The following is a 21,664-nucleotide window of genomic DNA, read 5'->3' on the forward strand; positions in this document are numbered from 1 at the left end:
CATAAATGATAAAAAAAAAAAAAACATTTTTACAAATCTCTTCAATTAAACGCAAAGCTGATGCTCCTTAAATCAGGAGAACAGTCTGTTCAATACTACATACCACTAATAGCTGAATATAACATACAACTAATATATAAGACAGATAAAAGTTAAAGCTGTAGTGAAAGACTGGTTACTGGAGGCTCTGGATAAAACTGTCTGTGACTGAATTCACACATTTAACTGTAAATAAATAAAAAGGTAAACTAAAACATAACGAGTTTTTATATATACAAGTAGACTATATATAATAAAGTGAGAAAAAATGAAATAACAGTGGAAAAATGCCTTACCAGTCACAATGAGTTTTGTTCCTCGTCCGAATACCACAGTGATACATTTCATATGTTCAGCCGTACAAAAACCTCCTCAGTCTGTGAAGAGACACAAACAGAAGTGAAACACTCACTCGAGCTCAGCTGACTGTGTGCTTTACACATTTCATTGATGGAGAAATGATTCAGATTCAAACACAATCACTCTGTTTCAGTCTTCATGTTGGTTGTGTTTGACTGCTGTGTGTTAAAGTGCTTTGAAACACAATCTCATTTGTAGCTGTTGTTATCTGCAGGTGTCAGTGACTGTGGAGAATCCTGCTGTAGTCAATCACAGTGAATGAAGCTCATAAAGTCTCTCTGAACATGAACTCATGGATCTACCGTTCCTTACAAACCCACAGGACTTTCTGTCTTCTGAGGAGCACAAAAGGAGAAATCTAGCAGAATCTCCAAGCTGCTCTTTTACATTTAATCAAAGCATAAAGTGAGCAGTGACTGTCCAGCTATACAAACAGGACATAAAGCATGAAAATGCACCATAAGAGACCAATTTAATACATGACAGTTTGGGAAAGAAATTGTGGAATATTCTTGGCAAAGGTGATATGTTATTAATTCAACATGAATCTGAGATGAAGCAGTGCTCTTTTCATCTGTTGTCTGAGCAGAAGTGAATCACTGTGATACGTACTCTTTAACAGAGCTGTCCCATGTCTGACAGTAATACACTGCAGAATCAGCCACATCCACATTACTGATGATCAGACTATAATCTGATTGAGATGAATGTGTTGATGTGAATTTAGGAGAGGAGTAGCCAGATCCATACTCAGCTGAGCTCCAGCCATGATAAAATCTTAACACATACTGAGGAACTCCTCCTGGAGTCTGTTTGTACCATCTAGCAGAAGAACCAGTTACTGTCCCCAGATTACAGTCCAGTTCAGCTGTTTCTCCTTTACTGACTGTGATTAATGGACTCTGAGTCACTACAGTCACTCCACTGACACCTGCAGAATAAAAACAACCTTTACATGACATTGAGTGTGTAAGTAATTAATCAGAATCATTATTCTAATTTTAGCTTTTAGTTGAATTCAGCTCCTTTTTAGTTTGAGACGGACCGTGCCCGGATTGGCAGCTTGGGAGGTCGTGTCACGAGGGTACTCTTCAGTGGTTGGTTGGCTTCGTTCTGACTTGGTGACGCTCTCAGGAAGTCGTTTCCGTTCCTTAGCTTCAGATGTTAGTTTCTCTCAAAGTTTAACTGAGTCTTGGTCTCAGTTGCAATGCTCGGCCGTGATGTTAGTGGCAAGAAGCGCTTTGCAGCGCGTGAGCAAACGAGAGACGAGCGAGTTGAGCTTAAGCTTCTCTTTTCAGTTTCCAACAACAACCCCTTTTCAGTTGTTGCATCTGTTTTTAACGGGCCGATTTGGGATCTGCCCACGGGCGCCTGACCCAATCGGATTCTTCCTGTGGGACGTTTGATCCAATCGCAAGTGTTTCTGTAGGCCGGAGCTCCGCCCTGCACAGCCTCTCACCGTGCATACATTATCTGTTCAGTCATTTATCGCATGAAAACTTATTAACAGCAGATTTCTATTCATATTATGATCATACCTTGCAGAGAAAATATCATTTTCATTCACACCATATTATTACTCATGAAATCAGCTTTTATCTGAAACCAAACACCTACGTTTTTGATATGCACAAAAATACATTTATCCTTTGTATTGATTACGCGGTTAAAGCCATAGATGAAACAATCCTTAATTCTCAATAACCACATCAATCATGTGAAAATGAACAACTAGTGATCAGGAATATTATGCCTCAAAAGATTACAACAATATCATAAGTTCAATAACACAACAAGTCTTTTAAATGACCTGAGAACAACCTTAATATATATTATGAATATATTGTAGATATTGTCTGGAATATATTGCTTTAATAGCAGAAACAATAATAATAATCGTCCTCTTTAAAATCCTTGAGCAAAGCATTTTGCTCCGTGTCTATTAGGAAGCAAAAACGGCGCGATCCTGGAATGTGCTAATAACGCAAGGTCATAGGAAGGTCACTTTCGTGGCGATCTGGAGAATTGTCTTAGTCCTGAATCGGCTGTGAAAACTTCTTCTTCCAGATACTTTTCATGAATTACTGCAAACTTAATGGAGGGAGATTGGGGAGTATGTGGCGCCACTCTGGTTCAGACGCCGAAGTCTTTGTTCTGTTTGAATTTATTTATGATAAATCGATCGCGAACGGTGAAGGTGCTCTTCTTTAATGACATCCAGATGTTCTTCCCAAATATATTCTGGGTTTTAGTTGTCTCCTGGGACCAGAGGATTTATGGCAGGAAAGCTTTGATTCTAACTTCAAGAATGTGTTCAAGTTAGTTCCCTTCCAGGAACTTCGAGCTACGTCCGAAGACGCTATGGGAACGCCATCAGCGTAACCGGCGCTCTGAATATTTTATACAACAGTCCAATGGATGGGCGAGGCGTCACGGGCGGGGTGACGTCACGACCAGGAAGTTATATAAGCACGTGCGGCGGAGCCGGCATCAGCTTTCTGTCATTCAGCAAGCGCTCTGTGTGTTGTCAGTCTGATTTTGTGTCTTGTGAGTCTTATTTAGTGTTGTCTGTCCTAAAAAGATGCCTAAAGCAAAGGCCAAGACAATGGGCGATCCCAGATCGCGTTTCAGGTTGTGTGTCAGTCCCTGCCCTCGCTACATCACGAGTGGGGACACACACAACCTGTGCGTGGTCTGCCTGGGTGCGGAGCATGCGGCGTCGGCTCTCGAGGGAGCCGATTGCCCGCACTGTGAGCGGCTCTCGCTGCGCACACTCCGCACCCGGAGGGCTCTCTTCGAGGAGGGAGCCTTCGTGAGCGTCCCGCGCGGTGCTGGTCCCGCTGCTGCCGAGGCAGAGCGGCGGCTGCACTCGTGGGGCTCACAGGCTGATCTGGCTGGCGAGAGTGAGACGGGCATGTCCCTATCTCCTCCCGTATCCGCCAGATCTGGCGTCCCGTCTCTCGGGGAAGCGGTTCCTTCCCCCCGAGATGAGGACTCAGCGCTTCGTCTCTCTTCCTCCGAGGAGGTTGACGCGACGAGCGTTGACGAGGTTTCGCCGCCTCTCTCGCCCCAATATGAGGAGTTACTAGAGGTGGTGACTCGGGCAGTGGCCAAGCTCGACATCAGTTGGCCCCCCGAGAAAACAGCTGTGCCGCAGTCCAGCTTGCTGGACGAGCGCTTCCTGCGCTCGCGGCCACCACCTCTACGCAGGAGCCTTCCGTTTTTCCCCGATCTCCACACCGAGGTGTCGAGATCGTGGGTTAAACCTTATTCATCCCGCCCTTTCGTTCCCGCTTCTGATTACTACGGTAATGTGCGGGAGCTGGATGGGCGTGGATACAGGGCGATGCCCCGGATCGAACAGACGCTTGCGAGCTATCTGTCTCCGTCCGCGGCGTCGTCCTTGAAGGCTCCCACTCTGCCCACTAAGCCTCTGCGCACCACATCATCGTTAGTGGGCAGGGGGTATGCGGCAGCAGGACAGGCTGGTGCGTGTCTGCACACTATGGCAGTGCTGCAGGCGTACCAGGCTGAACTGCTGAAGGAGTTGGATGAGTTCGGGGATATCAGAGCTGACGATATTTTAGAGCTCAGGAGGACCGCCGATTTGGCTCTCCGCGCGCTATCGGCCGCTCCATGTCAGCTTTGGTGGCAGCGGAGAGACATCTGTGGCTGACCCTGTCCGATATCAAAGAGAAGGACAGGGCCTGCCTCCTGGACGCCCCGCTGCAGCCTTCTGGCCTGTTCGGCGACGCTGTGAGCACCGTCGTCGACAGGTTTCAGGAGGCTCGTAAGCAAGCGGAGGCGTTCCGGCGGTTCCTCCCCCGTCGCTCTCTAACTCTGGGGGCTGCTGGGCGGGAGCAGCCTCCTCCGCATACCAGCTCCTCACATAGGGCTGCGCAGAAAGAGAGCGTCGCCTCTCGTGCTCCCCCGAGGCGGGGCCGAGGGCAGCGGCGCTCCGCGCCGGGGACTTCGAGGCCAAGGGCAGACCTGAGGGATGTCTTGTCGGCCAAGAGGTCCTCGGAGAAAAAGTCCTGATGGGCGAGCCCCAGGACTTCGGAGGACGGCCCCTACTGGGGTGGAGCGGCTTACACCGCGGCACACGGTGACCGTCTCCCCTCGGTGCCCTCCGGGGATTTGTCTGTCAACCCTGCAGTTCCAGGGCACAGCAGGTCCCAGCGAGTGGTACTCTCAGGTTCTTCCGCCTGTGATTTCAGCGGGCCTGAGAAACTCGCCTCAGCCGCCAGATCATGCGTCTCCTGCCGGTGCGCCGCAGCGAGGCAGCGGTCTGGCCGCTTCTCTGACACCAGAGGTCAGTCTCGAGAGACTGATTCCCTTAGTAGATCGTTTGGCAGCTTGGCAGCGGCTGCCGAATGTGTCTCCTTGGGTCCTGCGGACGGTAGAGGCTGGTTATTCCATCCAGTTCGATGGGCCACCTCCGCTGTTCAACGGGGTCTGTGTGACTACGGTCCGCCCCGAGCAGGCTCTGGTCCTGGAACAGGAAGTCAACACTTTGCTGAAAAAGGAAGCCATAGAGTTGGTTCCACCTCACGAAGTGTACACCGGCTTCTACAGCCGATACTTCATTGTTCCGAAGAGGGACGGAGGGCTGAGGCCCATACTGGACTTGCGTCTCTTGAACCTCTCAGTCAGACCGCTGAAGTTCAAGATGCTCACGGTCAAGCAGATTGTATCTCAAATCAGGTCCGAGGACTGGTTTGTTACGATAGACCTCAAAGACGCCTATTTCCATGTGTCCATCCTTCCCTCTCACAGGAAGTTCCTGAGGTTCGCTTTCGGGGGCAAAGCGTACCAATATCGGGTTCTTCCCTTCGGCCTAGCACTCTCACCCCGCACTTTCACCAAGTGTGTAGATGCGGTCCTGGTCCCGTTGCGACTGCAAGGCATCCGCATACTAAACTACATCGACGATTGGTTGATCCTTGCTCAATCAGAGCAGTTGGCAGCTCGGCATCGAGATGTCGTTCTTGCCCACATGAAAGATTTGGGGTTAAGACTAAACGCCAAAAAGAGTGTGCTTTCTCCAGCTCAGAGAACCACTTATCTAGGCGTGGTGTGGGATTCGACCACGATGCAGGCTCGTTTGACCCCTGCTCGGATCGAGTCGATCCTCACGGCAGTCAGGAGAGTGCGAGAAGGCCAGCCATTCACTGTCAAGCAGTTTCAGAGGCTGCTTGGGCTCATGGCAGCTGCGTCCAGCGTGATTCCTTCTGGCCTGCTGTACATGAGGCCCCTACAGTGGTGGCTCAAGACCAGGGGGGTGTCTCTGAGGGGAAACTTGCTCCGCGCTGTCAAGGTATCACGGCGCTGCATCCGTGCCTTAGACATGTGGAGGAATCCTTGGTTCTTGTCCCAGGGCCCGGTGTTGGGAGCTCCTTGTCGCCGCGTCTCGCTAGCGACGGACGCTTCCCTCACCGGTTGGGGTGCGGTCATGAGTGGCCACCCTGCCCGCGGTCTGTGGAGTGGTCACCACCTGACGTGGCATATCAACTGGCTAGAGATCCTAGCTGTGTTCCGTGCTCTCAAGCACTTCCTCCCAGACCTGAGAGATCGCCACGTGCTGGTCCGCACCGACAGCACGGCAGTGGTCTCTTACATCAACCACCAAGGAGGTCTGCGATCGCGCCCCTTGTACAAGCTGGCACACCAGATCCTTGTGTGGTCCCAGGGCAAGCTCCTATCATTGAGAGCTGTGCACATTCCTGGGTATCTCAACATCGGAGCAGACGTCCTGTCGAGACAGGGGCCGAGGCCCGGGGAATGGATGCTTCACCCCCAGGTGGTGAAGCAGATTTGGAAGGTTTTTGGCCAAGCACAGGTGGACCTCTTTGCGACTCGAGAGTCGGCGCAATGTCCCCTTTGGTTCTCTCTAGCTCCTCCAGCGCCTCTGGGACTGGACGCTATGGTACAGACCTGGCCGAGGCTTCGTCTGTACGCCTTCCCCCCGATCGCTCTGCTCCCGGGAGTTTTGGCGAGAGTGCGCCGGGACGCGGTAAGCCTACTGTTAGTAGCGCCGTTCTGGCCGGGCCGAGTATGGTTCTCGGATCTGATTTCCCTCCTCGACGGCACCCCGTGGCCGGTACCGATCAGGAGCGATCTCCTCTCACAGGCCGGGGGCACCCTTGTGCACCCCCGCCCGGAGTGCTGGAGGCTGTGGGTGTGGCCCCTGAGGGGGCACAACTCATAGCTTCCGGTCTGGCAACCGAGGTTGTCGAGACTATCCTCCAATCCAGAGCTCCCTCTACGAGGAAACTGTACGCCTTGAAGTGGAAACTCTTCACTTCATGGTGCGGAGACCGCCAGCTCGACCCAGTCAACTGCCCGATCCGCGCAGTTCTGGAGTTCCTGCAGGCCCGCTTTTCCGCAGGGTTAACCCACTCCACTATTAAGGTCTACGTGGCAGCTATCTCGTCGTACCACGCCCTTATCAGTGGCCAGTCAGTGGGCAGACACCCCCTGGTTACACGTTTCCTCCGCGGTGCGCTGAGGCTGAGGCCGCCTGTACGACCCCGTGTCCCCACGTGGGACCTGGCCGTGGTACTAGAGGCTCTGGGCAGAGCACCCTTCGAGCCTCTCGGGGAGATAACTGATAGACTCCTCACGATTAAGACCGTCTTTCTGCTGGCTATCACCTCTCTGAGGAGGGTGAGTGACCTTCAGGCCCTATCTGTGGCCCCTTCGCATATCGACTTTGCGCCCGGTTCGGCGAAAGTCTTCCTCTACCCCCGTGCGGGGTACATACCGAAGGTTCTGACGGTCGTACCACAGCCGGTCGTACTCCAGGCCTTCTGTCCTCCTCCCTTCAGGGAGCCCGACCAGGAAAGGCACAACTGTGTGTGTCCAGTGCGAGCACTGGACGCATACATCCACAGAGCTGCCCTGTGGAGAAAAACGGACCAATTGCTCGTGTGCTTTGGTCCGCCTAAGAGGGGTCTTCCAGCTTCGAAGCCCACTCTTAGCAGGTGGATAGTGGATGCCATCAATCTGGCGTACGAGACCTCTGACCTTCCCCCGCCGTTGGGAGTCAGAGCACACTCGACCCGAGGTGTGGCGGCCTCCAAGGCCTTCTGGGCAGGTGTCCCTATGCAAGACATCTGCAACGCTGCTGGGTGGTCCACGCCCCTGACATTCGTCAGGTTTTACAACCTCGACATCAGAGCAACTCCAGGCTCCTCCGTCCTTTCAGCCTGACACCAGGCAGGGACTTGTCAGTCTGGCGGCGTTGGTATTGCGTTCCCATAGCGTCTTCGGACGTAGCTCGAAGTTCCTGGAAGGGAACGTACCAGGTTACGTATGTAACCCAGGTTCCCTGAAGGGAACGAGAGCTACGTCCCGAGCCACACTTCCGGCATCCCTGCCAGCGCTTGCTTCATGACTTGAAGCTGATGCCGGCTCCGCCGCACGTGCTTATATAACTTCCTGGTCGTGACGTCACCCCGCCCGTGACGCCTCGCCCATCCATTGGACTGTTGTATAAAATATTCAGAGCGCCGGTTACGCTGATGGCGTTCCCATAGCGTCTTCGGACGTAGCTCTCGTTCCCTTCAGGGAACCTGGGTTACATACGTAACCTGGTACGGTATGTATGCCTGTTGTGTTTTGACTCAAGCACTACAAGTGTCAAATCACTTCAAATCCTCAGATCTGATGAACACTTACAGGTCAGAAGAGTGAAGAAAGCGCAGGATATTGTGATCATCTTGTGATTTGGTGTTGATGTGTGAAGATGAGCAGTGCTGCAGTGCTGCAGAATAATGCTGAGATCAGATCAGAGAGAGAGACTTTAAGACAATAAAGAGACCTCTTTACAACACACACTCAACACATCTGAACTCCAGTGTGTTTTGAGAAGATGCAGCTGATGTAGAGTAAATGTATCCATCCATTAAAACATTCATTTTAATAATTTTCCCCTGTTGTATACATAAGAATTTAAGAACATGAACAGAAACAGAAATAAATGTGTGTTGTGAGGAGGTTAGTATTAGCACTCATTCGCAGAGCTGTCACACATCTTACAAGAAACTGCAACACCCACATATCCCAAATAACACACAGCACTGATTCTGACCAGAACACATTTTACTAGTCAGGTCAATCTGTAGACCTCAGCAGTAAGTTGATGTGCGTTTAGTGTCAGATTTTCTTCTGATGTATTGTACAGCTTTGACTGAGAATCTAAAAGCTTAAAACCAGGTTTATAAGATCCACAGAAATCACCCCTGGAGGAGGGACATAACATTATACCAATGGTCAAGAATGTCAAGCAATTTCAGCTATAAACATAATGAGAAGCTCTTTATGTATAGTTTCACTGGTGACTCCTGCTGTAAAATAAATCTAAATGTATAATATGATAAATAATATGACTAAATGTAAATGTAAGGGATAGAGATGATTAGACCACATCAGACTACAGTTTAGGGCAGGGGTGGCCAACATCGGTCCTGGAGAGCCACAGTCCTGCAGAGTTTTACTCCAGCCTTGATAAAAACTCACCTGCCTGTGGCTTCTAGTAAACTTTAGACCTTGTTTAGCTTGTTCAGGTGTGTTTGACCGCTGGAGCTGAACTCTGCAGGGCTGTGATTCTCCAGCATTGACATTGACCTCTCCTGGTTATGGTGCTTTTTTTTTCTTCTCTCTGTAAGATAGTAAGATAATCAAAATGAAGTCAAATTTCAACTGAAAAAAAAATAAAATTCTGAATGTGAAAGTATCCTGTTTTACATTATCTCTTGTATTTTCTTGGGTTAATATTTACCCTTTTGACATTTTTACCCTTTTTTTCATATTTATTTTCTTGGACAATGTATTTGTTGCCCTGGTAGTCTCACATAAGGCTTGATAAATTGAAGTGATTTGAAATTGTAATATAATACATAATCAACACTTAATAACATCCGTCAGCCAGTTTGGGTGAAGCTTTAAACAATGCTGTGCTATAATCTATAATGATAAATGAATCAACACAACAAAAACAGCACATTGTAAATTACAGTAAACAAAAATCTACTTCAGGTTGTTGCCCTGTATGTGAAATTCGTGAATAAATTTAATGTGAAAAATACATAAATATATATCAGTCTTTAATTATCACATGGTTGTCTATATTTTAGTTTGAATGTAAGAGCATGATATGCTGACAGTGTTTTTCATCTGTTGTCTAGAAGCAGAAGTGAATGTGAGCGGTGAGGAGGTTTTTGTCATGCTGTGAATCACTGTGATACCCCCTCACTAACAGAGCTATCCCATGTGCTACAGTAATACACTGCAGAATCATCCACCTCCACATTACTGATGATCAGACGATAATCTGATTGAGATGAATGTGTTGATGTGAATTTAGGAGAGGAGTAGCCAGAACCATACTCAGCTGAGCTCCAGCCATGATAAAATCTTAACATATACTGAGGAACTCCTCCTGGAGTCTGTTTGTACCAATTAGCAGGAGAACCAGTTACTGTCCCCAGATTACAGTCCAGTTCAGCTGTTTCTCCTTTACTGACTGTGATTAATGGACTCTGAGTCACTACAGTCACTCCACTGACACCTGCAGAATAAACACAACCTTTACATGAGATTGAGTGTCAAATCACTTCAAATCCTCAGATCTGATGAACACTTACAGGTCAGAAGAGTGAAGAAAGCGCAGGATATTGTGATCATCTTGTGATTTGGTGTTGATGTGTGAAGATGAGCAGTGCTGTAGAATAATGCTGAGATCAGATCAGAGAGAGAGACTTTAAGAAGTAAAGAGAAAGACCCTCCCACCAAACACAACACACACTCAACACATCTGACACACTCACTCACTTCAACACAGACCAGAATGGATTAATACAGCAATTTAAAATATGAATGAATGAGTGAATGAGGTATTAAGCACAAAAAGATGCTATATAAATGCCTCATTCATTCATAAAACATTTTAAAATTATTTTTTATGTAATATATTGTAATAATTAGTTGTGTAAATGGGATCTTATAACAAGAATAAAACCCTTACATTGTGTTACAAAATGAATTAAATTAAATTATATGGAAAAAGTGAAATATATGAAAGAGTAAACTTTATTTAAAATGTGTCATTTACATAGAACGTGTGTGTGTGTGTGTGTGCGTGTTTATGTGGTTTATGAGGACACAAATTTGTATCATGACATGGGTATGACAGAGGTATTACAATATGAAGGTGGTTTATGAGGACACTGCCTATGTCTCCGTAATTCAAAAGGCTTAAAAAACATACATAAATGGGTTTTGTTTTTTTTTAATCTAAAAATGCACAAAGTCTCCTGTGAGGACTAAATTTAGGTGTAGGGTTGGTGTAGGGCAATAGCACACACAGTTTGTTCAGTATAAACACCATTACGCCTATGGAGAGTCCCCATAAACCACAAAAACCAACGTGTGTGTGTGTGTGTGTGTGTGTGTGTGTGTGTGTGTGTGTGCACCTGGTATTCATCACGTCCTGGGGACCAAATGTCCCCACAAGGATAGTAATACCAGTAAATCTTAATCTTGTGGGGACATTTTTTGGTCCCCATGAGGAAACAAGCTTATAAATCATACAGCATAAAGTTTTATGAAAATCTAAAAATGCAGCATGTTTCCTGTGAGGGCTAAGTTTAGGTGTAGGGTTGGTGTAGGGCAATAGCACATACAGATTGTACAGTATAAAAACCATTACGCCTATGGGATGTCCCCATAAAACATGGAAACCCAACGTGTGTGTGTGTGTGTGTGTGTGTGTGTGTGTGTGTGTGTGTGTGTGTGTTATCCAGGCTCTATGTTGTGTTGACAAAATGTGCCCATAATAAAAATAGATGTAAATATTTTCGGACTTTGTGGGACATTTTTCAGGGGATAGAATATAAAGTTTGTACAGTATATAATGTCTATGGAAAGCCTCATAAAACATGAAAGCCATGGCTGAGATGGAAAAACATGAGAGTGTGTTGGTAAAGCAGAGTCACAGCTCATCCAGTAAAAGAAATACTTCTCTGGTGCACATATTTTCTTTTTCTTTTTTTCAGATATGCTAAATATTTCCTTAATATAGAATCTAGAAACAACAAAATAAATTTACACATGTATGTGTTACGGGGCTGACGAGACGTGAGACGTGCGGATCCATGTGCAAAGCTTTATTATAAAACATGGTCATACAGGCAGGGTCTGGAGACAGCAAACAGGTATGGCAGAGGCAAGACAGAGCAATCCGTGGATCAAGCGTGGGTCGACGATCGGCGAACAGTATCCAAAGGGGCAAGGCAGAGAGATAATCCAGAGACGAGAGCAATAATCCAAACGGGGAGCGAACAGAGTCCAAACGGCAGAGGCGAAGGGTAAATCCAGGAAACACGGGCAGGGTCAGACACGGCAAGAAAGACAAGGCAAGACTATGGCTCTGTAAAGTAGCTATCGCTAGGTGGGTGATAAACGCTAACAATACTCGGCCATGAGCAAGAGCAAGTCCCAGGCTTATATGATGTGTGTGATGGTGATTGTGAGATGGGCAGTGCAATCAGGGTAATGAGAGATTGGTGCCAGCTGTGTGTCGTCAGTGCAATGCATGATGGGAAATGGAGTCCAATGTGCTATGTAGTGTGAAAGTCCATGTGGTGAGCGGGTGACCTCTGGTGGTGGGTGAACGGAAGTGCATGGCCAGGATTCGTAACAGTATGAATCAAAACATTCCTTTTACTGTTTGAATTTGACATTAATTTGTCCTCTTAAGTAAATTAATATTAAACAAAATAAATACATCCATTCACTATAGTCATGTGTGTGTGTAGTGATGTGTGTGATTTATGTGTAACTTACATGAGAGAAGAGAGAGAATAACGCAGTAGAATATCATCAGCATCTCGACTGATGAGCAGATTGAGTTTAGAGGAGAGATGAAGAGAATCAGAGAGAGTGAGATACTCATATAGAGAAGAGAAACTCTGAAAGAGGGAGGATCAGACTTCAGCCAATCACTTCAATATTTAATTTAAAAAAATCATAATGTTTTCATCATTCTTACAAAATGAATGTTAGTTTAATGACAAATTATCTAAGTGATATAGAGAATTAAATTTATAATAGCATACTAATGTTAAATCGGCACTAAAAATACTAAAACAAATATTAAAACATAACTAATCAAAGCATCTGAATAGTTTCAAATGATGCTGCTAAAATATTCAAATATATATATATTGTTCACTGAATTATTCAAACTTACACTCTTAAAAATAAAATTATTTAGAAGATTTATTGGCATCTGTGTTTCTATGAAAGACCTTTAACATCCACAAAAAGTTCTTATAGTGAAGAAAGGTTCTTATAGCAGATTATTATTATTATTATTATTCATAATGGTTCTTTTCTGTGCAATTTCTGTGAAAACTCCCCTTTTGAACACCATTAAACTCCAGAGCACCTGCAGGCCTGTGAACATAATGAGAACAGAGAAACCTCACTATTTACATACAACTATAAATGTCATTATCGAGAAAGATCTTTGCTCTGATTCTGAAGGACAGGATGTAGCTCAGCTGCACATGTAACGCTCAGGTTCACATTTACTATAATATACTAAGATAATCAAAATGAAGTCCAGTTCCAACAAACTAAACACTGTTCTTTCTGAATATGTAAATATCCTGTTTTCCATTCTCTTTTGTATTGGCTGTGGTTGGTTTTAACATTTTTTACCTTTTTTGTCATATTTATTTGGTCGGCCAATGTCTTTGTTTTCCTGGTAGTCTCACAGTAAGGCTTGATAAATTGGTGAAGTGAGTTGGAATTATGTAAAATAATACATAATCAACACTGTGTAGCAAATTTGCTTAAAAGGGAATTGTACACCCCCTGACAAAAGTCTTGTCGCCTATCCAAGTTGTAGGAACAACAAATAATAACTTGACTTCTAGTTGATCATTTGGAATCAGAAGTGGCTTATATGAAAGGCAAAGGCCTCTAGATTACGCTTATTTTACCAAAATAAAATCTTATCATGCCTTGATGTTTAATTATTTAATTAGGACAGAAAGGTCAGACTTTGCATAGACAAAAGTCTTGTCACAGCCCTTTTTCAACTGCAGCAGAGCTACATAACAACTGGTCACCAGAAACCCCTGCATCTACAAGAACAGTTTGTCGAATTCTCTCACGCAGTGGTCTCAATGGCCGAATTAGTGCTCAGAAACCAGCATTAAACAGAAGACAACTAAAAAATCGTGTTGCATTTGTCAAGGCCCACAGCTTGCAGGAAGAATGGACTGTGGAAAAGTGGCAGAAGGTTGATTTTTCAGATGAATCATCTATTGAACTGCATCCCAATCGTCGCAAATACTGCAGAAGACCTATTGGAACCCGCATGGACCCAAGATTCACACAGAAAACAGTCAAGTTCGGTGGAGAAAAAATCATGGTTTGGGGTTACATTCAGTATGGGGGCGTGCGAGAGATCTGCAGAGTGGATGGCAACATCAACAGCCTGAGATATCAAGACATTCTTGCTGCCCATTACATTCCAAACCACAGGAGAGGGCAAATTCTACAGCAGGATGGCGCTCCTTCTCATACTTCAGCCTCCACGTCAAAGTTCCTGAAAGCAAAGAAGGTCAAGGTGCTCCAGGATTGGCCACCCAGTCACCAGACATGAACATTATTGAGCATGTCTGGGGTAAGATGAAAGAGGAGGCATTGAAGATGAAACCAAAGAATCCTGATGAACTTTGGGAGTCCTGAGAGTTGATGGATGAAACCATCAGGAAAACCAGAGAATGCAGTTATGGATAAAGTCATTTAACCACCTGAGTAAAACCATCAGTGCCATTCATAACGGGGTCTATAACGTATACTAAACCTCTGTTTATTTGGTATGCTGTAGCAAGGTGCAGGTCCTCGAGCTTGTGCAGCAGGTGTCGAGGCAGTGTCACCTGTCGTTCTGAAGTGAGTTGGTCCGGGTCAGATGGTTGTTGATGTTGTTAGCCAGTAGGCTATCTGTGGTACCCGTGGTGTGGAACAGCTGGGTTAGACTCTCACTGGTGAGAGTGCAGGTGGTTCCAGGGGTCGAAGGGAATTGTTATGGAGAGTTTGTTCTGCCTTCTTAGGTGTTAGATGCATTTCGGGGGGAAGGGTCCACAGACCCTCATAGTTGGCCTTTTGGTTAGGTGAGGGGGCATAAGAGATTATTTGTTAAATATAACAAATAGTTGTGTCTGATTGGTCCAAATGTTACACTGAAGGATGTGACGATCCTCAAGTGCAGCCTGTGTGTGCTTTGCTCCAAGAGAGCAACCAGACATTTGTGTTGTGTTTTACTTTACTTTCTTTTAAATTCATTCATTTATTCAATTATAATAATTTATTATTTAACCATTGTTAATATTCCATTTAATCATATGATCATAATAATCATTATTGCCATACTCATATAATTGATTCATTAAATGACAAGTCATTTCTATTCTATTGGATTGTATTCTATTATGTTCTATTCTATTATTTTTCCATTGTTGTTTAGTCTTATGACTGTGGTTTCAAGGGCTGTTTGTCTTCATGAATAAGAGATACGAGGGAATGGTTTATGAGATGTTTTTGTGGATCAGTTTGGTGTAACACTATTGTTGGATTTGTGTTCTTCAGACGAAGTCTGAGCATTGAAACATGCGCAACTAAGACTATATTCAATAAACTCTGCTCCTTTTTGTCACCACTTCATCTCCTGCTTCTGCTCTTCAATGGCTTTTCCTCAGTCAATATCTTAGCTGATAGAAGACTGTTAATACAGTTTTGGGTATTTTGGGTACAAGATAAGACTTCCTGTTAACAGGTTTTGGGTATTAGCTGCTACCAGACAAAACAGATATTTTCTGACAGGATCTGGCATCCCGGGCTAGATCTTAATTATCTGCTGTGGAGGCATGATCTAACAACACTTAATAACATCTGTCAGCCAATCAGACCCTAGCAAAAAAGTAATATATTTAAAACATATTTATTTCATACTAAGTGTCGTTCAAATCTATTAACATGTTTACTGACATAAACTTTAAACTTTAGTTCTGCTTGTGCATAATGCTCATTTCTTAATATCGTGCCTAAAATGTGTTTTAATGTCACTATTAATAAAGATTGCATGATCTCTGTATAATATCAGTCTTTAAATGCAAGATATTTAAAGTGTACCTGAAGTATACTTGCAATACACTGAAAAAAGTAAATCTGAGTGGATGTAAATGTTAAGTAATTAAAATGCGTGATATCAACAATAAAATGTTATGTTTGTATCTTTACATTAATATATCTAGTTTTGAATGAATCTGCATTTGTTCAAAACACAAAACAATGTGTATTTTTTTCCTTCACAAAATTAATCTAAGTAATCCCAGCCAAGCTTTTTAGGTACACACGCACAACAAACAATACCTTGTTGTATTTACTCGGTACAAAAAAAAAACTCCCCCTTCCTGTTTCGTTGCATTCAAACGAAGATGAAGACGAAGACGTGGACTGAACTTAAGGTAAGAATAAAGTTAGCAAATTAACAGTTAATGTTACTTGGGTTGGTACATTCTTTACAGTTCTTGAATTGTTGTACAAAAACGAGGCTTTAAATGTAATTGAAGATTGTTGTACGTGGATTTTCTAATTAGCATTAGGCCTACCATGTGGTTACGCTGATAGGTGGCTATAGTTGCTTTACATGTAACGGTAGGCCTAATTGAAACTTTGCAAGTGGAGATAAAATAGTTTGTTGTAGTGTAATTTGAAGCTTACATTAGAATGCAGCAATACAATAAGGCATGCAAGTTAACGTAGTGTAAGCACGTGGAGTTTTAGAACATCCATGAATAATGTAGTGTAACGTCGTTTTTTTTTTTTATCTGGGTCTTATTTTATTCTTTAAAAAATATATGTTTTTGTGTTTAAGTGACTGATGGGAACAACAATCTTTTAAATCGGCCCTAGGCTATCCAAACGTGCGCGCATTTGTAGAAATATCGATTTAGTTTTCAAACTATTTGGTCATACAGAATGCATAAGTTACTCCATTTACCACCGATCTGAAGAGTTGAAAGAGCGCGCTCTGTCTGTTTCTCTTCGTGGTTTGCGTTAGTTAGGACGGTCTATGGTTAGATCGCTCATTAGAGGTTTACAGCTGTCAATCATTTTACGTGACCATAATCCTGCCTTCTGCATGACGCGGTTCCCTGTACACTTTCTCACCTGAGCTCCGAGGAAAAACAAACACAAAGAAACCTTTCATATGAAACTGAAGACAATTAGCTGTCTGATCGGCAGGTCAACTACCTGCAGTGTTTGTGGAGAGAAGAAAATGTGAAACTATTTTTAATTATAGTTATAGTTAAATGATTTGCTATGATTTGGGTTTCATGCTTTGGCCAGTTACTAACCATAACACGGTGTCCTTACCAGGTGACTCTCCTGACAAGTAGGCTACACTGGATAAAGGTAAGTAACTTTCAATAAATTATATTTAAATTATATAATACATTTATTGTAGTGAGGAAACTGGGGGTAAAGTTATAACTCAGTTGGCAAAGGTCCAGTTGTCCTGTTTTTTTATTTTTTTATTTGCTTTTCACAGAGTAAATTTATAGTCCTGTAAAAAAGTGACTTAGGAGTAGTGTGGAATTTGCTGAAACTAAGCTGCTAACTTAACTAAACTGAAACCATGCACTTAAATTAGCTCTCATCCGGTGTAGCATCCCAGACATCAGGCCACCTAAATGTCGTTCTTAGTGTATTTCTAGGGTTACTTTTTCTAGTTGGTATTCTGTTTCTCTGTGTCTCTAATTCTTTTCTTTCAGTATCTCATGTCTCTCCATCTTTCTTGGTCTCTTTCTCAGATCGAGGAGGAATTCCAGAGGATCACACTGAAGCCACTACAGTCCACATTCTTTGGGAAGTTGGACGAATACACGCCTAAATTGTTGAGACTCTACAGGAGGAAGGGAGGAGCTGTTGGGAAGAAACTTGATGAGACTCTTGAAATCATGAATGAGGCATGTACTTTTAAAATTGTAGCTGTTACTTTAATGTTGTAGCATTCCGATATCTGTACTTAAAGGGTCACACAAAAATTAAATTTCTGTCATTAATTTCTTACCCTCATTTCGTTCCAAACCCGTAAGACCTTCTTTCATCTTCGGTACACAAATTAAGATATTTTTGATAAAATCTGAGAACTTTCTGACCCTCCATAGACCGCAACGTCATTGCAACTTTTAAGGTCCAGAAAGGCGGTCAAAACATCGTTAAAATAGTCCATGTGACTCCAGTGGCTCAACCTTAATGCCATGAAGCAGCGAGAATACTTTTTGTGCACACAAAAATAATGACATTATTCAACTATTTCATCTCTTCCATGTCAGTCTCCTATGCTGTTCACGTAGTAAACACAGCGTTGCCTTTCCGTGTTCTACTTCAAAACGCCAGCTCAGTATTGGCCTCTGGTTGGCCAGCTCCTGCGTCAGCATCACATGCATGCATCATTGTGCTTGCGTGAACCGTGTCGGCCAGTAGTAAGCCGGTGTTGAAGCGCAACTCTGTGTTTACTACATAACCCGTGTAGGAGACTGACACAGTAGAGACGAAATTGTTAAAGTTGTTCTTTTTGTGTTTTTTTGCACACAAAAACAAATACTTGTCGCTTCATCACATTAAGGTTGAGCCACTGTAGTCACATGAACTATTTTAACGATACTTCCTTTCTGGGCCTTGAAAGTGGTTATGACGTTGCTGTCTATGAAGGGGTGAGACAGCTCTCAGATTTCATCAGAAATATCTTAATTTGTGTAATCTTACAGGTTTAGAACAATATGAGGATGAGTAATTGACAGAATTTTAACTTAAAGGGTCAGTTCACCCGGAAATGAAAATTCTGTCAGCAATTACTCGCCCTCATGTCGTTCCATACATGTAAGACATTCGTTCATCTTCAGAACACAAATGAAGATATTTTTGAAATCTGAGAGCTGTCTCACTCCTCCATAGGCTGATTGGTAATTGCATCTATCAAGGCCCAGAAAGTTAGTAAAGACATCGTTAAAATAGTCCAAGTGACTACAGTGGCTCAACCTTAACTTTATGAAGCGACGAGAATACTTTTTGTGTGAAAAAACCCCACAAAAATAACAACTTTATTCAACTATTTATTTTCTTCCGTGTGGGACTCTGACGTGAGTTCATGAGAGCCCCACGACGCATGCGCGAGAACGCAGATGACGTCCTGACATAGCCGGAAGCGCTTCACTGTTTGTTTACAATCAGGGGACATACTGTGTATGTAAGCTATTTGAATTCCACATTGATTATGCTTTAGGTCACGATGTAGTGTTTAAAATGGTTCTAAATTGTTCAAAATCTGCGGACATATTTACAAAGACAGTTTTATGTACAGTGCGCATCTTCCTCTGCTTGTTAACAGACAGTGAAACGCTTCTGGCTATGAGGTCGTCATCTTCAGCATCTTCTCAGTTCTCGCCCATGCGTCGTGACGCTCTCATGAACTCACGTCAGAGGCCCACACGGAAGAAAATAAATAGCTGAATAAGGTCGTTATTTTTGGGTTTTTTGCGCACAAGTATTCTCGTCGCTTCATAAAGTTAAGGTTGAGCTACTGTAGTCACTTGGACTATTTTAACAATGTCTTTACTTCCTTTCTGGGCCTTGAAAGTGGTCATGATGAGCTCTCACATTTCATAAAAAATATCTTAATTTGTGTTCCTAAGATGGACGAAAGAATTTTCGAGAATTTTCATTTTTGGGTGAACTAACCCTTTAATATAATCCCATATTTCATATATTTGTAGGACAACAGCATTGAGTCCAGAAGAGAAACTGTGATCAGAGGCCTCATTCTCTACCTTGGTGAAAAGACAGAGGAATTAATCAAGGACTACTGGGTAAAGAAATTATATTTCTGCATAGGTATACTGAAAGATTTTCAAATGTATTTCTTGATTTATATAGAAAGTTTTACACTGCACTTATATACATATTACATATTATATAATATACACACTCATATATACACATGACTCTCTCCACATAAATATTTTTCAGTTCACACAAGATTGTTATTGTATATAAATGTAGACAAATGCATGTGAGAAAAAAATTCTTAAATCACAACACCGCTCAAAACTACCACAGCAACCACGTAATCCCGCCCAAATCCCGACAACACGCAGCACATTCTTCGAGTGACTTTCGGGCACAAATTGTACATAAGTGTATAGATCAAAACTACCACAGCAACCACGTAATCCCACCCAGATTTCTGTTCAGAGGGAGAGCAAAGAGCTAAATGCATTCTTCACATTAGCAAACAAAAAGTAGGTTAAATTCTCTCTGGTATATTTCACAGGTTTGTGTTGACGACGATGCTGCACCCATCCAAGAGGCCATCACTTCATTTGTACTCAACATCTTTGTGGTCAGCAAAGCCAGGGATGGAGGTCTCGAGAAGCAAGCTGGAATAGCCATCGAGGGAGCAGAGGTCCTTTTTTGCATTCCCAGTGTAGCACATGCTTGCACCTACCTTATGGGCCTTATTTATGCCTTGGAGCTAAGCTATTCAAAGAAACTTAAATACACCTTTGAGGTATTTCAGAAGATCTTCCTGGAGCTGGAGGATGTTAACAAAAACATGTCCTCCAAAATTCACGATCTCAAGATCAGCTTACTGGCCTAAAAGCGATACAGACATTGTTGACAAGTTTTACGGTTCAATTTCTCAGGTTCTCCTAATGCACTCTCAATAGTAACTACTATTGCATTTTCATATATGGACCATGTTTTGTCTGTTAATGAGCATTTGAAGGAAACATGACTGTGAAGAAGCGAGAAACGCATGACTCATGGAAAATATTTTGCACAACGTGAATTTATTGTAATTTTATTGTGATAAGCTACTAAGCTACCCAAAGAAACTGAAATGTAGGTTTCTTAGAAGATCTCCATTTTCATACGTGATCATACATGTGTAAGTGTGTTGTTTTAAAGTCTTAGAGTATGTTACTGTACAGGACTGAAAAACGCAATTTTATAGAAAATATTCTGTAAAGGTCTTTTTTTTTTTTTTTTCTGAAGACAATAAAGCCTGTCAACTTTCACTTAATGAGCTTTCTTCTAGCACCACCATGAAGCACAATTTTCTATTGTAAACAATGTCTCATCCTGTGAGGTGGATATATTTTATTATACTTTGTTTTATACTGACCTTGTCAGTTTTTACTATCAAATGGCCAAAATGTCAGCTTTATGTAATGTAATGTAATAACTAGATTTCCATATTTGATGAGTACATTCTACTGGCATTCTGTACCAGTGTTGAACTTTTACTATAGTAGTAAAACATTACTATTTGCATTTATAATACTCAGTTGCTAATTAGAAAATTTGAGTACATGTAACTTTAAAATACACTAACAAATTTTGAAAACAGTAGATCCCACTTGAAATTTGTAATATTGAAATGTAAAAATTAAGTTGGATTCAATCAAAAATACACATTTAGAACTCTTAAAGTTATGTAGATCACACACACACAAAAATGACTAGAGCAATGCTAAAATTAAGTTAACTTTATGTACAAATTTTATTTCAACAAACAGAAAAATTAAGTAGTTTGTACAAAGACTAGTCTTGTTGGATCTACATAATAAAATTATGCAAAAGAATTCATCATATTTTTTAAGTAAATCAAGCAGAGAATTTTTATCAGTGTAGTTCCACTTTACCACAGTTCAACTTTAGTTAGACTTCTGCACAATTAAAGTGCATTAAGTACAAAATTAGTTGTTCCAATTCAGCAGATTCATGGTACTCTCGTGAATGGTGGCGGAGACTGACCCGGAAGTGAAGAAATCGTTGAATAAAGTCATTATTTTTGTTTTCTTTGTGCATGAAATCTATTCTCGTATAGCTTCATAAAATTATGGTTGAACCACTGATGTCACATGGACTATTTTAAAGATGTCCTAAATACATTTCTGATTTCAGTTCCCTTGCTGTCTATGGAAGATTAGAAAGCTCTCGGATTTCATCAAAAATATCTTAATTTGTGTTCCAAAGATGAACGAAGGCCTTACAGGTTTGAAACGACATGAAGATGAGTAATTAATGACAGGATTTTTGGCTGAACTATCCCTTTATGTACATTAATATGTAAATTAAATGTAGTATACTGATCTGACTGTTGCTCTTTATGTGAATA

The 21,664-nt window shown here is 42.8% G+C and overlaps 1 protein-coding gene and 1 gene segment (V, D, J or C); one reads left to right on the top strand and one right to left on the bottom strand.

The window, feature by feature from the left end:
• Positions 1 to 1,154: 1,154 nt before the first annotated feature.
• LOC306849248 (immunoglobulin lambda variable 4-60-like) lies at positions 1,155 to 10,226 on the bottom strand. The segment is given in 4 exons: positions 10,047 to 10,226; positions 9,648 to 9,970; positions 8,080 to 8,177; positions 1,155 to 1,330 (listed from the first exon to the last, which is right to left on the bottom strand).
• A 5,590-nt stretch (positions 10,227 to 15,816) lies between these two features.
• Positions 15,817 to 21,176, top strand: LOC306853582 (uncharacterized protein). Of its 2 annotated transcripts, XM_079391105.1 has the most exons (5): positions 15,817 to 15,941; positions 16,858 to 16,893; positions 17,292 to 17,447; positions 19,257 to 19,349; positions 19,814 to 21,176. In XM_079391105.1, the coding sequence occupies exons 1-5, from the start codon at positions 15,912 to 15,914 to the stop codon at positions 20,138 to 20,140; spliced, it is 642 nt and encodes a 213-aa protein (XP_079247231.1). In that variant the 5' UTR covers positions 15,817 to 15,911; the 3' UTR covers positions 20,141 to 21,176. The 2 variants fall into 2 exon arrangements, with proteins under 2 accessions (XP_079247231.1, XP_079247230.1); XM_079391104.1 differs by lacking the exon at positions 15,817 to 15,941 and having other exon boundaries at positions 16,569 to 16,893.
• Positions 21,177 to 21,664: the final 488 nt, after the last annotated feature.

The sequence above is a fragment of the Barbus barbus genome, assembly GCF_936440315.1.
Source record: "Barbus barbus genome assembly, chromosome: 3".
Taxonomy (NCBI): domain Eukaryota; kingdom Metazoa; phylum Chordata; class Actinopteri; order Cypriniformes; family Cyprinidae; genus Barbus; species Barbus barbus.

Coding starts and splice junctions, on each gene's coding strand:
- LOC306853582 (XM_079391104.1), top strand. CDS start 16,801: ATGATTTGGGTTTCATGCTTTGGCCAGTTACTAACCATAACACGGTGT. Junction 17,448..19,256: donor CTCTTGAAATCATGAATGAG/GCATGTACTTTT, acceptor ATATATTTGTAG/GACAACAGCATTGAGTCCAG. Junction 19,350..19,813: donor AATTAATCAAGGACTACTGG/GTAAAGAAATTA, acceptor TATATTTCACAG/GTTTGTGTTGACGACGATGC.